The 12,104-nt window shown below is 54.8% G+C and overlaps 1 protein-coding gene across 1 annotated transcript; it reads left to right on the top strand.

The window, feature by feature from the left end:
• Positions 1-749: 749 nt before the first annotated feature.
• Positions 750-6,709, top strand: C24H11orf52 (chromosome 24 C11orf52 homolog). The gene is made up of 4 exons (XM_030965018.1): positions 750-835; positions 4,348-4,388; positions 5,024-5,073; positions 6,178-6,709. The coding sequence occupies exons 1-4, from the start codon at positions 804-806 to the stop codon at positions 6,424-6,426; spliced, it is 372 nt and encodes a 123-aa protein (XP_030820878.1). The 5' UTR covers positions 750-803; the 3' UTR covers positions 6,427-6,709.
• Positions 6,710-12,104: the final 5,395 nt, after the last annotated feature.

The raw sequence follows: 12,104 nt of genomic DNA, 5'->3' as shown, positions 1-12,104 counted from the left end.
CCCGCCAGTGTTTGTGATGCTTTTCTGTTTCTCTGGTGGAGCTCAAAGCGGCAGCCCCAGTGTTTGTGGGAGAGGCTGATGGGAACAGGCTCCCAGCCGGTTGTTTTTGCTCCTTCCCCACAAAGCAACAAAGGCCGAGTTATCCCGGGAATCACAACAGACGCTGGCTCATTAAAACAACAGCGTCTGTGGCAAGGCCAGAGACACAGAGTCTGCACTTCCCAGGCAGGGACAGACTCCTGGGAGCACCTGGGCTCCGCAGGACACTGAATCCCAGCTGTCTGCACACATCCAATCCTGAATTCTGTGCTGCTTCTCCAGCCCCAAGCAGTGTCAGAGCAAGGCTGCTCACCCAGAGCCAGCTGTGACCCTTCCAAAGCAGAATCCTTCTGCTTCTGCCATTCCTGGGCAGGCGCAGGCTTTGCTGTGTGTTGTAGGACACGAAACAACACGAGCACACACACTGCTGTGTAATAAACAATAAACTGGAATAAACTTAATAAACTGGAATAAAATTAATAAACTGGAATAAACTGGAATAAACGGGCAGTTGAGGGCTTGGCTGAGTCCGGTGGCTCATCCTGGGCAGGGACAAAGCCGAGTTGGAGCCGCAGGGCTGGCCCAGCCCGGGGACGCGGGCAGCGCTCCCCGTCCCGCCGGGACTCCGGTAGATGGCACACGGGGCCAGCTCCGAAACCCGACACTGGGGACACTCCCTGCGAGCCGGGCCCGAGCAGGAACCAGGAAATACGAGCTCAGCCTGCCCGGGGAGCGCTCGGCGCGGCGGGGAACCAGGGAGCGCCATGGGCAACCTGTGCGGCTGCGGCCGGCGCTGGTGAGTGCGGGGCGGGCACGGGGCACCAACACCGGGCACCGACACCGGGCACCGGGAACCGGGCACAGGGAGCCGGGAACGGGCACCGGGCACCGGGCGTCGGGCACCGGGCATCGGGAACCGACACCGGGAACCGGGAACCGGGCCCAGGGAGCCGGGAACGGGCACCGGGCACCGGGCACCGGGCATCGGGAACCGACACCGGGAACCGGGAACCGGACACTGCGGGCACCGGGAACCGGACACCGGGCACTGCGGGCACCGGGCATCGGGAACCGACACCGGGAACCGGGAACCGGGCACAGGGAGCCGGGAACGGGCACCGGGCACCGGGCATCGGGCATCGGGCATTGAGAACCGGGCACAGGGAACCGGGAACGGGCACCGGGCATCGGGAATCGGGCACTGCGGGCACCGGGCACCGGCACCGAGCACCGGGAACCGGGCACCGGGAACCGACACCGGGAACAGGGAACCGGGCACTGCGGGCACCGGGCACTGGGAACAGGCAACGGGCACTGGCACCGGGCATCGGGAACCGGGCACTGGCACTGGGCACCGGCAGGATCCGGGAGATTGGCACCCTTGTGCTGGGCTGGGCAGAGCTGGGCAGAGCTCTGAGCCTTGTGCTGGGTGCCCAGGGCTCTTTGGGCTGCCCGGGGCTCTGAGCCCCGCACCTGCCCGGCACGGACAGGTGGGCACAGCAGCAGGGCTGTGCAGCTGCCCGGGGCACGGGGACAAGGGGACAAGGGGGGTTTTGTCACATCTCAGCCCGGACGGGAGCGGCAGCTCGGGGCTGGGAAGGAGCTGGGAAATCCCAAATCGCTGTTCCCAAATCGTTCTCCTCAAATCGCTGTCCCCATGCCATAAGGGGTCCCTTTGAGGGGTCCCTGGGACAAAGGGGGGTTCAGCCGCCCCCTCCTGCCCTCAGCCATCCCAGCCCCTCTCCCTGCCCGCGTCTGTCTGGGGTTTATTTCACACAATCACAGAATAATGAGGTTGGAAGAGACCTCTAAGATCATCGGGTCCAACCTGTGCCCTGACACCTCACCCAGACTGTAGCACCAAGTGCCATGTCCAGTCTTTGTTAAACACATCCAGAGATGGTGATTCCACCTCCTCCCTGGGAAGAGCATTCCAGTGCTTTGTATTTCTGCTCGGGAAATCCTGGGCGCGTTTCTGAGATGCTGTGGCTGGGAAGGAGGGAGGGAAGGAGGGTGGCACTTTAATCCCCCCTGGCTCCTGCAGTGCCCTGCACCTCCTGCTCGCAGAGAAAGGACAGCACTCCCCGCCAAGTGGGAATATTTTCAGCTCTTCCAGGGGAAGAGCCATGAATTTCAGACGAAAGTGCAAGAAATTCATCCAGTTTTAATAATTCCAAGAGGCACAGCATCACCTAGTGGAGGAAGGCTTGGGAGGTTCTTCCAAGCCCTGAGCCTTGAGGATTTTGGGATTTCAGAACAGGAGTTGAAGGTGGGAGGTGGAAAGGCGGTCAGCCACCAAAATTCCCATTTTTCATTTCAAATGAGGCACCCGGGGCATCAGGACTCGATCAGGGCATGCCTGGGGCACAGTCTGAGGTCTGCAAAGAAAATTGATCACAGCAAATTGATTCTGTCTGGGGAGTCATTGATGAAGGAATTGTGCCCTCGGGTCTGGGCTCTTCTGCCCCAGGCTCTGACCTTTAAAGTGGCACAGACAGGGCAAGCTGCCCAAATCCAGGCCCCAGGATTGTGTGGGGCAGGGATCAGCCTGGCCTTGGCACAGGGACAGGGCAGGCAGCAGGGCCTGGGCGCTGCCATGGAGAATTCTCTCAGGCTGGGAGCTCCAGCAGCCTTGGAGAGCAGGGCAGAGGTTCCCCCGCTCCCATTTCCCCCGCCACACGTGTCCCCATTCCTGGGGAGATGCCTGGCTGTGATTATCCCGCAGACAGGAATAGCTGCAGCCCACGCACTGCCTGCAGTGTTCCCTGCACCGAGGGAACAGCCTGGAATGCCAGCCCAGCCCTGCCTGCCCAGAGAGGGCAGCGACCCTGCTGCTTCTGCCCCGAGCTGCTGCTCTGCTGAAATCCTCCTTGCCTGGGTGCTGGCAGCAAGGAAAATGCCCCAAAAGGTGCTGGTTTGGTGAAATCCTCACAACTGAGTGCTGGCAGGAAGGGAAATGCCCCAAAGGTGCTGGTTTGGTGAAATCCTCCTTGTCTGGGTGCTGACAGCAAGGGAAGTCCTCTGCCACACAAACCTGGTCCAGGAGCAGACACTGCAGGCAGGGGAGGAGGAGGAGGAGGCTGGAAGAGCCCCACAGAGGGGCTGCTGTGAGTTAAACCCCAAATTCCTGGTGAGAACCCCCCGGATTTTGCCTGTGAAGGGCTGGAGGTGCCCGTGTGGCAGCGCTGGAGCCTCGGCCACCCTGCCCTGCCCAAAGCTGCCTGTGCCTGCCCGGTCCTGGTTAATCATTCCTGGCCATTCCAGACTCCCTGCCTGCATTCCCAGGGGGTTTTGTTTTCCCTCGGCAGTGCCAGGGCACGGCTGCACAGCCTGTGCTGCCTGGCAGAGCTGGCACAGGCACAGCCCTGCCTGGGGCACTGCTCTGTGCCTGCATTCCGTGCCTGGAGCCCCATCCAGGCGCTGCCACAGCTCTGTGTGTGTGCACGAGGGGCCACGCCAGGGCTGCACCCGCTCCCCTGCCCTCTGAGCTGCCATGTCCTTTGTCCGTCTGTCCCGGAGGGGGACACCAGTCCCTCTGCCAGGCCCGGCCTGCAGGAGCTCAGCTCCAGGCTCTGCTGTCACAGCTGGGATGGGTTTGGCTCCTGTCCTCTCCTGGGGCACATCTGTCCCTCTCTGCTCACACGGGTGCAGCTCAGAGGAGGGTTTGGTTTTTGGCTGGTGGTGAGGGCAGAGCTTGTTTGCTTTGCTTCTGTTCAAAGTGGAACTCTGAGAACAGGAAAAGTGTCTGAAAGCTGCACTCAGACAGCTGCTCCCTGGGCCAGCACAGGGACGGGGGCTGGCAGGGCAGCTGACACCAAAAGGAGGGGTTGGTGACACCAAAAGGGGGGGTTGGGGACCCCAAAGGGAGAGGTTGGTGACCCCAAAAGGAGGGGTTGGTGCCCTCAAAAGGAGGAGTTGGTGCCAGCTGGGATGGTGCCCTGCAGCCCGTGCCTCGGAGCTGAGATCAGGAATGGAGAAAAATGGAGAAATGCAAAGCTCCAGGGAGAGGAGCTCCCATTCCTGGGGATGCTGCTGGGGCAGGAGGGACAGCTGGGGTGGCTGGGGGGGTGTGGGTGTGCCCCAGCAGGAGGAAACACCTCCCATCCCCTTTGGACACCTTCCCTTTGGACATCTGCCCTGCAAGGGTCACTGGGGTTCCTGGCTGGCTCTCCTGGGGGCTGTCCCACTCCCTGGTACCCCAGGTGGGGTCTGGGCTGGTCTGGGGGGCAGAGGTTTGGGATTTGCAGGGCTGATGTGTCTCTGTCTCTCTGATGTGTCTCTGTCTCTGATGTGCCTCTCTGATTTCAGGAAGTGCCCTTCACCTTTCAAAAGGAAGAAAGAGAAGCAAGGTAAGGGTGTGTGACAGTGTTTGCAGTGACAGAGCGCCCGGGGAGGGGACATCCCCTCCCACACTCCTTTTGCACTTAACCTTCCTCAGGAGGAGTTTGAGGCAGAATTTCCTTAAATCTTGAAGCAAGGAGGGTGATGGGGAGGGAAGGGACTTGAGCAATGCCTTTAGAACAGCCAAGTCCCTCCTCAAAACACAGCCAGGAGCTCTCCAGCAGGGCAGGGGCTGCCAACACCTCCTGCAGGAGCTGCAAACATCTGTCTGACAGCACTGCCACGAGCAAGGGCATTCCTCAGGCTGTGTCCTGTGGCCTTTGGACCAGGCTGGGCAGAACATGTTTGCCAGGCAGCAGAGGAAATGACCAAGTTAAAAGTGGCTCTGACTCCTCTGAGGGCCCAACAAGGAGCTCTCTGTGCTGGGTCTGTGGCTTCTGCCAAGAACTCTGTGGTCCACAGCGTGCTGCCATCCTGGGAAACCTCATTTTTCCCAAAAAAACAAGCCCAGGCTTTCTTCTTGGGCAGCATCAGGGCTGAGGGAGTCAGAAGAGGTGGAAATCTGATTTGTGCCCAGCAGGCACCCCGAGGTGGAACAACAAACAGGTTCAAGCTGACCCCTAAACTGGTGTTTCTTTTGCAGGAGCTCACGTGAGGCAGGAGGCTCAGCAGCAGCAGCAGCCTGGCAACAAGGTAAAGAGCTGTCCAGAGCGTTTTCCTAAGTGTGGGTTGAGGAGACAGAGCTGCCCTGGGCTGGGGGGACACAGGGCAGGATCCAGAGCCAAGAATCCTCTCCTGCTCTGCAGCCTCTAACGTGGGCACACTGCCCATTTGTGGCTTCTCCCACTTTTTTTTGCCCCCTGTCTGTAGGAATGTGCCCCTGTTGATGGAGTGACCAAATTATTCTTTGCCTGCTTAAAAAGACAACAAGCCCAGAAGTTTCTCTCCCAAATCAAGTACAAAGACATCTCATGGGACCTTTGGGAGTTCACCTCACACCTGGGGCTGAGGACAGAGGCCAAGAGGTCCAAATTGTACCCAATTGTACCCAATTTGGTACAGAAACACCTCACAGGACCTTTGGGACTTCACCTCAACCTGGGGCTGCTCAATTAGACACAGACCAAGAGGTCCAGCCTAGATAATTCACCAGAAAAGGAAGAAAAAAAAGGAAATAATCCCTTTTGTGAAGTGTTTTAGCAGGAGCAAGAACCTCTCACCCCTGGCTTTGTTTTTCTCTGTAAGAGCTTTGTTATTTTGCCTTTTATTAAACCTTTTTCTGTTTCCAACACTGCCTCAGAAGCCATCCTGCTGATTTGATGCTGTTTGGGGTAGCTGGGCTATCTCAAGTGTGATGGATTTCTCCTATTCATTTCAAAGGAGAAATCTCTTTTCCTTATGAAGGAAGTGTCCTAGTTTAAAAAAAGAAGTGAGTTTTTTGGACAGAATTTTTTTTCTACAGTCTGGGACTCTTGCTTTCATCTTAAACCGAAGTTCAAGTCCATAACAGGTTGTAGCTCAGGTAAAATACCATGCAAACATGAAACCAAATATAAATCAACCATATCTAAATATCAATTTAAAACAGAAGATATTGACTGCTGAAAGTTGAAAGCAAGATTCTTTTTAACTAAATACATTTTTGGACAGAATTTTTTTCTGACATTGCACCAGCATCAAACCACGACAGGGGATAAGCCAAATTTCTTTATATTTATTATGCTGAAATTGTTTTTTGTAAGAGTCTCTCAGACCAATTCTGGGAAAACTTACCTGGTTTTATCCTTTTGTGAGCAGGCTGTCACATCAGCAGTGCCAACGTATGAGGATGTCCCAGAAGTCCCTGTGTATGCCACGGTGAGCAGAAGGGGTGTCCAGCAGGAGGAGAGCATCCACTACGCCGACATCCAGGTGCTGTGCAGGGCCCAGCAGCGCTCGGCTGCCCAGGTGAGGAGCCTGCAGCAGCACCAGGCCACCGAGTACGCCACCCTCAACTTCCCCAGGGCCAGGCTCAAGTACGACAGCAAAAACGGGACCTTGGTCTGAGAGAACTCATGGCCTCGTCCTGCTGCTCCTCCAGCAGGGAAAGGAGCTCACCCCATGGCCTTGTTCTCCAGCAGAGAAAGGAGCTCACCCCATGGCCTTGTCCTTCAGCAGGGAAAGGAGCTCACCCCATGGCCTTGTCCTTCAGCAGGGAAAGGAGCTCACCCCATGGCCTTGTTCTCCAGCAGGGAAAGGAGCTCACCCCATGGCCTTGTTCTCCAGCAGAGAAAGGAGCTCACCCCATGGCCTTGTCCTCCAGCAGGGAAAGGAGCTCACCCCATGGCCTTGTCCTTCAGCAGGGAAAGGAGCTCACCCCATGGCCTTGTCCTTCAGCAGAGAAAGGAGCTCACCCCATGGCCTTCATTCTCCTTTCAGAAGAGAAAGGAGCTCACCCCATGGCCTGCTCCTCCTTCAGAAGAAAGGAGCTCACCCCATGGCCTCATCCTCGTCCTTCAGCAGGAAAAGGAGCTCACCCCATGGCCTCGTCCTTCAGCAGGAAAAGGAGCTCACCCCATGGCCTCATCCTCCTCATTCAGCAGGAAAAGGAGCTCACCCCATGGCCTTGTTCTCCACCAGGAAAAGGAGCTCCCTGCATGTCCTCCTCCTTCAGAAGGAAAAGGAGCTCACCCCATGGCCTCATCCTTCTCCTCCCGAATTCAGAAATTCAGCGCTAAAGGGACGTTTTGGTGCTGCCCTGGGGAATTCGGACTAAAGGGAGGTTCTGGTGCTGCCTTTGGGAATTCAGGAATTCAGCACTAAAGGGAGGTTTTGGTGAGGGTTTTGTGTCAGTGTTAAAGCTCTGAGCATGCAGAGTGACTCGTGGGTGGTGCTGTGAGGAGAGGAGACCTTCAGCAGGATCTGCTGCTCCTGGAGGTGCAGCCAGGCCCGGGGTGCATCCCCTTGCCCCAAAATCAGCGCTGTACAGCCATGCACGGTACCTGGCAGCCAGAAATGCAGAATTTGGAGGGTACAGAAGGATTTCTGTCACTGCTGGGCTGTTCAGAGGTGCATCCTCGGTGCAGACAAGTGAGGAGTGAGCTCCTGGCTCGGACTGGAAGTGAAACAAGGCAAAATTGGCAGTTTAGCTGCAGATCAGTGCCTATTTTTAGGGCAGTTCTCCGAGTCCAGCAGCTGCCTGGGGCACTGGGAATGAACCCTGGGCAGCTTCAGAGAAGACTTTGGACTTTGCCTCCACTTTTCCCTCATTTTGTGCTGCCAGCCCTGGTTGTAAACCCCAGTGACACCGAGCACACACCTCGTGGGGCTGTCAGCTCCACCTCTGTCTGTGGATTTGAAATCATGTCAGTAATTCAGCGTAGCAATGGTCCAAACTGGGCAGCACTGGCACCAGGGCTCCCCAAACCCCATCTGCAGGCACTAAAGCAAGGCCTGGCACATTCTGCTCCTCAGTCAGGGCCTGCAGAGCAGATTCTGGGGCAGCCCCAGTCACTGGCAGCGTTTAGAGGTGGAGATTTTATAAACACACACAACTTTGCAGAGATGGTTCCTTTTATAAACACACAGAACTTTGCATTTTACACCTCAGCTGGGTGGGAAAAGCACAAAGGAGTTCCTGCTCGTGGTGAAAAATAAAGAAAGCTGCTCCGGGCTGTGTTTGCCAAGGTGGGAGTGTTTGAGGACCAATCTCCCCATTTTTCCTACATGTTTTAATGAGTGCCCGAGCCCCTGGAATGGTTCTTTATCTGCCATTCCCCGAGGAGCTGCAGCTTCCACATCACCCTCGGGCTGTTCCTGGAAGTGCAGCTCATCCTGGAGACAATTCCATGGTCATCAGAGACAATTCCATGGTCATCAGAGACAATTCCACACTCATCCTTGTCACGACAGGCCACCAAACAACATGAGCACACACACCGCTGCTGTCAAGGTGAAGAAAAGGGCAGTTTATTTTCTGACTCCAACATTTATCGTTTTCTAAAAGTGACAGTGACAGTGCCACCTCTCCAATGACACTGGACAAACCAACAGCCCATCCAGTTTCTCCTCCTCCATAAAGGAATGCAAAACAATGAGTTATTTACAGAAAGTGTGTGAGAAAGTTTGCTGCAAGAATGTAAACATCAGAAGGCATAGAAAAACTTAAAAATTCAAAGTGACACATCCTAGAGACAATTCCACGCTCATCCTACAGACAATTTCATGGTCATCCTACAGAAAATTCCACTTTTCCCAGGTTTTCCATGGGGAATTGTGGAAGCCACGTGTTCTGCAACAGAGATTTTCCTGAAGGATTCAGTTTTGCACTGAATATTAAAATCTGTACTGCCCGCGGCTGCCGTGTATGCCAAACGGGTGTTGATGTGCCATTAAAGATGCAATATTCGGTTTGAAGTGAGAATTCCGCTCTTTGGGCGAGGCTTTGCGGGGCTGGGGGGACACACAGGGTCCCGCTCCCGGGGGCGGTGCGGGGCTGGGCAGGGGCATCCCCGAGCCGGCTCCGATCCCGATCCCGGGGCGGAGCCAGCGCCATCCCGCCCCCGTTCCCGTGGCAACCGGAGACGCGCCGGGAGCCGGTAGGGCCGGGAGTGCGGCTCCTGGTACCCATCAATCCCACCGCATCCCATCCCATCCCGTTCCACCTCTCCCCATTCCCCCTCACCCCACCCCATCCCACCTCATCTCACCTCAGCCCCACCCCACCCCACCCCATCCCATCCCATCCCATCCCATCCCATCCCATCCCATCCCATCCCATCCCATCCCATCCCATCCCACCTCATCCCATCCCATCCCATCCCATCCCATCCCATCCCATCCCATCCCATCCCATCCCATCCCATCCCATCCCATCCCATCCCACCCTCATCCCATCCCATCCCCGATCCCATCCCATCCCATCCCATCCCATCCCATCCCATCCCATCCCACCCCATCCCAAATCCCTGATGGATTTCCTTTTCCCCTCAGGCTCAGGAGTGCTGGGACCCTCCCCTGGCACTGAGGTGACATCCAGCATGGGGACTCTGATGGGCACGGGGCCCTGTCACCCCCCACAGCCTCCTGCACCCTCTGTGAGTTCCCAGAGCCTTTTGGTGCCCTTTCTATCCTTTTTGGTGCCCTCTCTGTCCTTTTTGGTGTTCTTCTGCCCCTTTGGTGTCCATTCTGTTCCGTTGGTGCCCTTTCTGCTCCTTTGGTGCCATTTCTGTCCCTTTGGTGTCCTTTCTGTCCCTTTTGGTGCTTCAGGAGGATTTGGGGTCAGTGACACGAGTGCAGCCGTGCCCTTAGGCAGCTCTTTGGGTTCTTGCTGCAGTCACGGCCCCACAAACCCCACGGGTGAATTCCTGACCCAGGAATGGGGTTGGATCATCTATGTTGGATCATCTATGTTGGATCATCTATGTTGGGTAATGAACAAGTCAGCCCCACAGGTCTCAGGAAATTATTTTTGCTGCCAGAGAGAGAAAAGTGATGTATGAGACTGTAAATATTCCTGATTCAGGAATTCCTCTTTTGTTTTTATTCCCTCCAAACCCCGATTTTAGTGACCAGAAGGAGGCAAGGACAGGGGCTGGGGTCATGCTGGAAGTGGCCAGGAGATGGCAATGCCACCGAGTGTCACCAAGCCTGGGCTGGGAGGTCACTCACCCCAGGGGCAGCTGCTGGGGCACCCTTTGGGTGTCACTGCCCCGATGGGTTTGGAGTCACTGGGCAGAGAATTCCCCTTAGGAAAATTCAGGGAGAATTCTGAATTTCCTGGTCGTGAGAGGCTCCTTGCAAAAGCAGCACTGAGAGGCACCTCTTGTGTAAAACCGGCAGCAAAACACGACCCCTGCCAGCAGCAGCTGGGAACTTTGGTGTCAAACACACAGGGAGAAGTGGAATTTAATTTTTAAGAGTTATTTTTAGCCCCCACACCCACCCCAGCCCCATTTGTGTCCCCACAATGGGCAGGGGAATGGCTCAGCATGTCCAGCCTGGTTTGTATTCCCTGCATTCAGGCACAGATAAGAAACTGTAAGAATACAACGAGAAACCTCCTGCAGCAGCAAATCTTTGATGAGAAAACCTCTGAGCTGGGCTGTACCTGAGCCTGGCAGGGAAAAGGAGAACATTTGGAACATTTTTGCCTTTGCTGGGCTGGTGCTGGGGCAGCAGGGGGCTCTGCAGGAGGGAGATGGGATGAAAGGATGAAAGGGAGCCCCTGCATCCCAGATCTTCTTGATCAACCCAAAAATCTCAAAATCCTTCCTTGTTATATTACAAATCCCCAATAAATGTGTGTTTACCATGTAAAAACCAGGTGGTAAATAAATATAATGCAATAAATATAAATATTCGTAATAAATCATTAGCCAAGGAGAGCATTTTAAAGTCCACACTGGAAGCTCAGAGTGTGTTTTGTTGGTTTTTTCCTGCAAATTTAGGTCTCTTTTTGTCTCATGGGGGAACCACTTTGTTTTCCCACAAAATTTTATTGGAATTGCACAGGCATAAGCTACTCAATTGCATTTAAAAAATGGGGTTAAATATTTATTTAATGGCATTCTGAAGCTCAAAAGTGAACGGGATCAAGGCTCCAAGCCCCCAGCAGCTCCAGCTTACGAGGCTTTGTGCAAAGCCTCCCTGTAATCTGTTGTTTTGCTTAACAGATGTGGCATTAGAACCGATGAAAACATCAAAATCTCCACTCCCACGGAATTATGAAAAGCAGGGAGAGCAAACATGAATAATTTAGAACGGGAGGAGAAGGAACCGCCTCCTTTTGGGTTGGGTACAGAGGGAAGCGACCTGTTGCTTCTCTCTCTGTATTTTAGCTGTGCCGGGCTAAAACTGTGAAATTGTGCCATTGATTTTTCCTCGGGATGCACCAACACTTAGGCAGGGGGAAAACAAAAACAAAAAAAGTTTGTTTTTAAGCGCGTTTCACACTTAGAAATGCCTGGCAGGACATTCTGGGAGCGGAGAGCAGCGGGGTCAGTGCCGGCAGAGCCCCTGCCCGAGGGGTTCTCACCCTTCCCGCTTTCGTTTTCCTTTTTTTCCTTCCCCACGGGCACTTCCTGAAAGGTGACACCGACTTCGAGAGGCGGCCTGGGGACACTCGATACTCATTTCTGTCATGGGTGCTACAGAACGAGCTGGGAGTTGTGTTTGATTGTTTGAACGTTTTCTCTCGCGTTTGGGATTTTTTTGGGTTTTTTTTGTTTGTTTTTTTTTTTTTTTTAGGTGGTTTTGTTTCTTGGGGTGTTTTTTGTTTGTTGTTTTTTGGGGGTTTTTGCTGTTGTTGTTGTTGTTGTTGTTTGGGGGCTTTTTTTTGTGTTTTTCTTTTTTGTTTTTCATTGAAAAATGCCATGTTCAAACTTGCGAACCTCCCAGCTGTCGTGGCCTGCCTTGCAGCTTCCTGTGGCCGCAGAACGATCTTCTCTCAGTGCTCTGCTCCCCGTGCAAGGCATCACCTCCCTCCCTTCCTCCTCCTCCTCCTCTTCCTCCTCCTCCTCCTCTCTCCCCCCGCTCCACGCAGATCTCCCTGCGTACGGCGCGTTTGAAAAAATCTCATTTCCACAGCGGGCTCGGGGATAGTTTTGCGGTTTATTTTTTTTTTTTTTTTTTTCCTTTTGGCTGGAAATGGGTTTCAGATGTTTTTTTTCCCCGCGCCTGCATCTCGTAAAGCCGCGGCGTTGCCGTGACAACCGAGTGACATCTCCGCTCCCTCCTCCCTCCGA

Source organism: Camarhynchus parvulus, chromosome 24 (assembly GCF_901933205.1).
Source record: "Camarhynchus parvulus chromosome 24, STF_HiC, whole genome shotgun sequence".
In the NCBI taxonomy this organism is placed as follows: domain Eukaryota; kingdom Metazoa; phylum Chordata; class Aves; order Passeriformes; family Thraupidae; genus Camarhynchus; species Camarhynchus parvulus.
This window is presented reverse-complemented; position numbering and strand designations above follow the sequence as displayed.

Excerpts from the sequence above, each read along its gene's own strand:
- C24H11orf52 (XM_030965018.1), top strand. The coding sequence starts at position 804 with ATGGGCAACCTGTGCGGCTGCGGCCGGCGCTG. Across the intron at positions 836-4,347 it reads TGCGGCTGCGGCCGGCGCTG|GAAGTGCCCTTCACCTTTCA; the intron begins GTGAGTGCGGGG and ends CTCTGATTTCAG. Across the intron at positions 4,389-5,023 it reads AAGGAAGAAAGAGAAGCAAG|GAGCTCACGTGAGGCAGGAG; the intron begins GTAAGGGTGTGT and ends TTTCTTTTGCAG.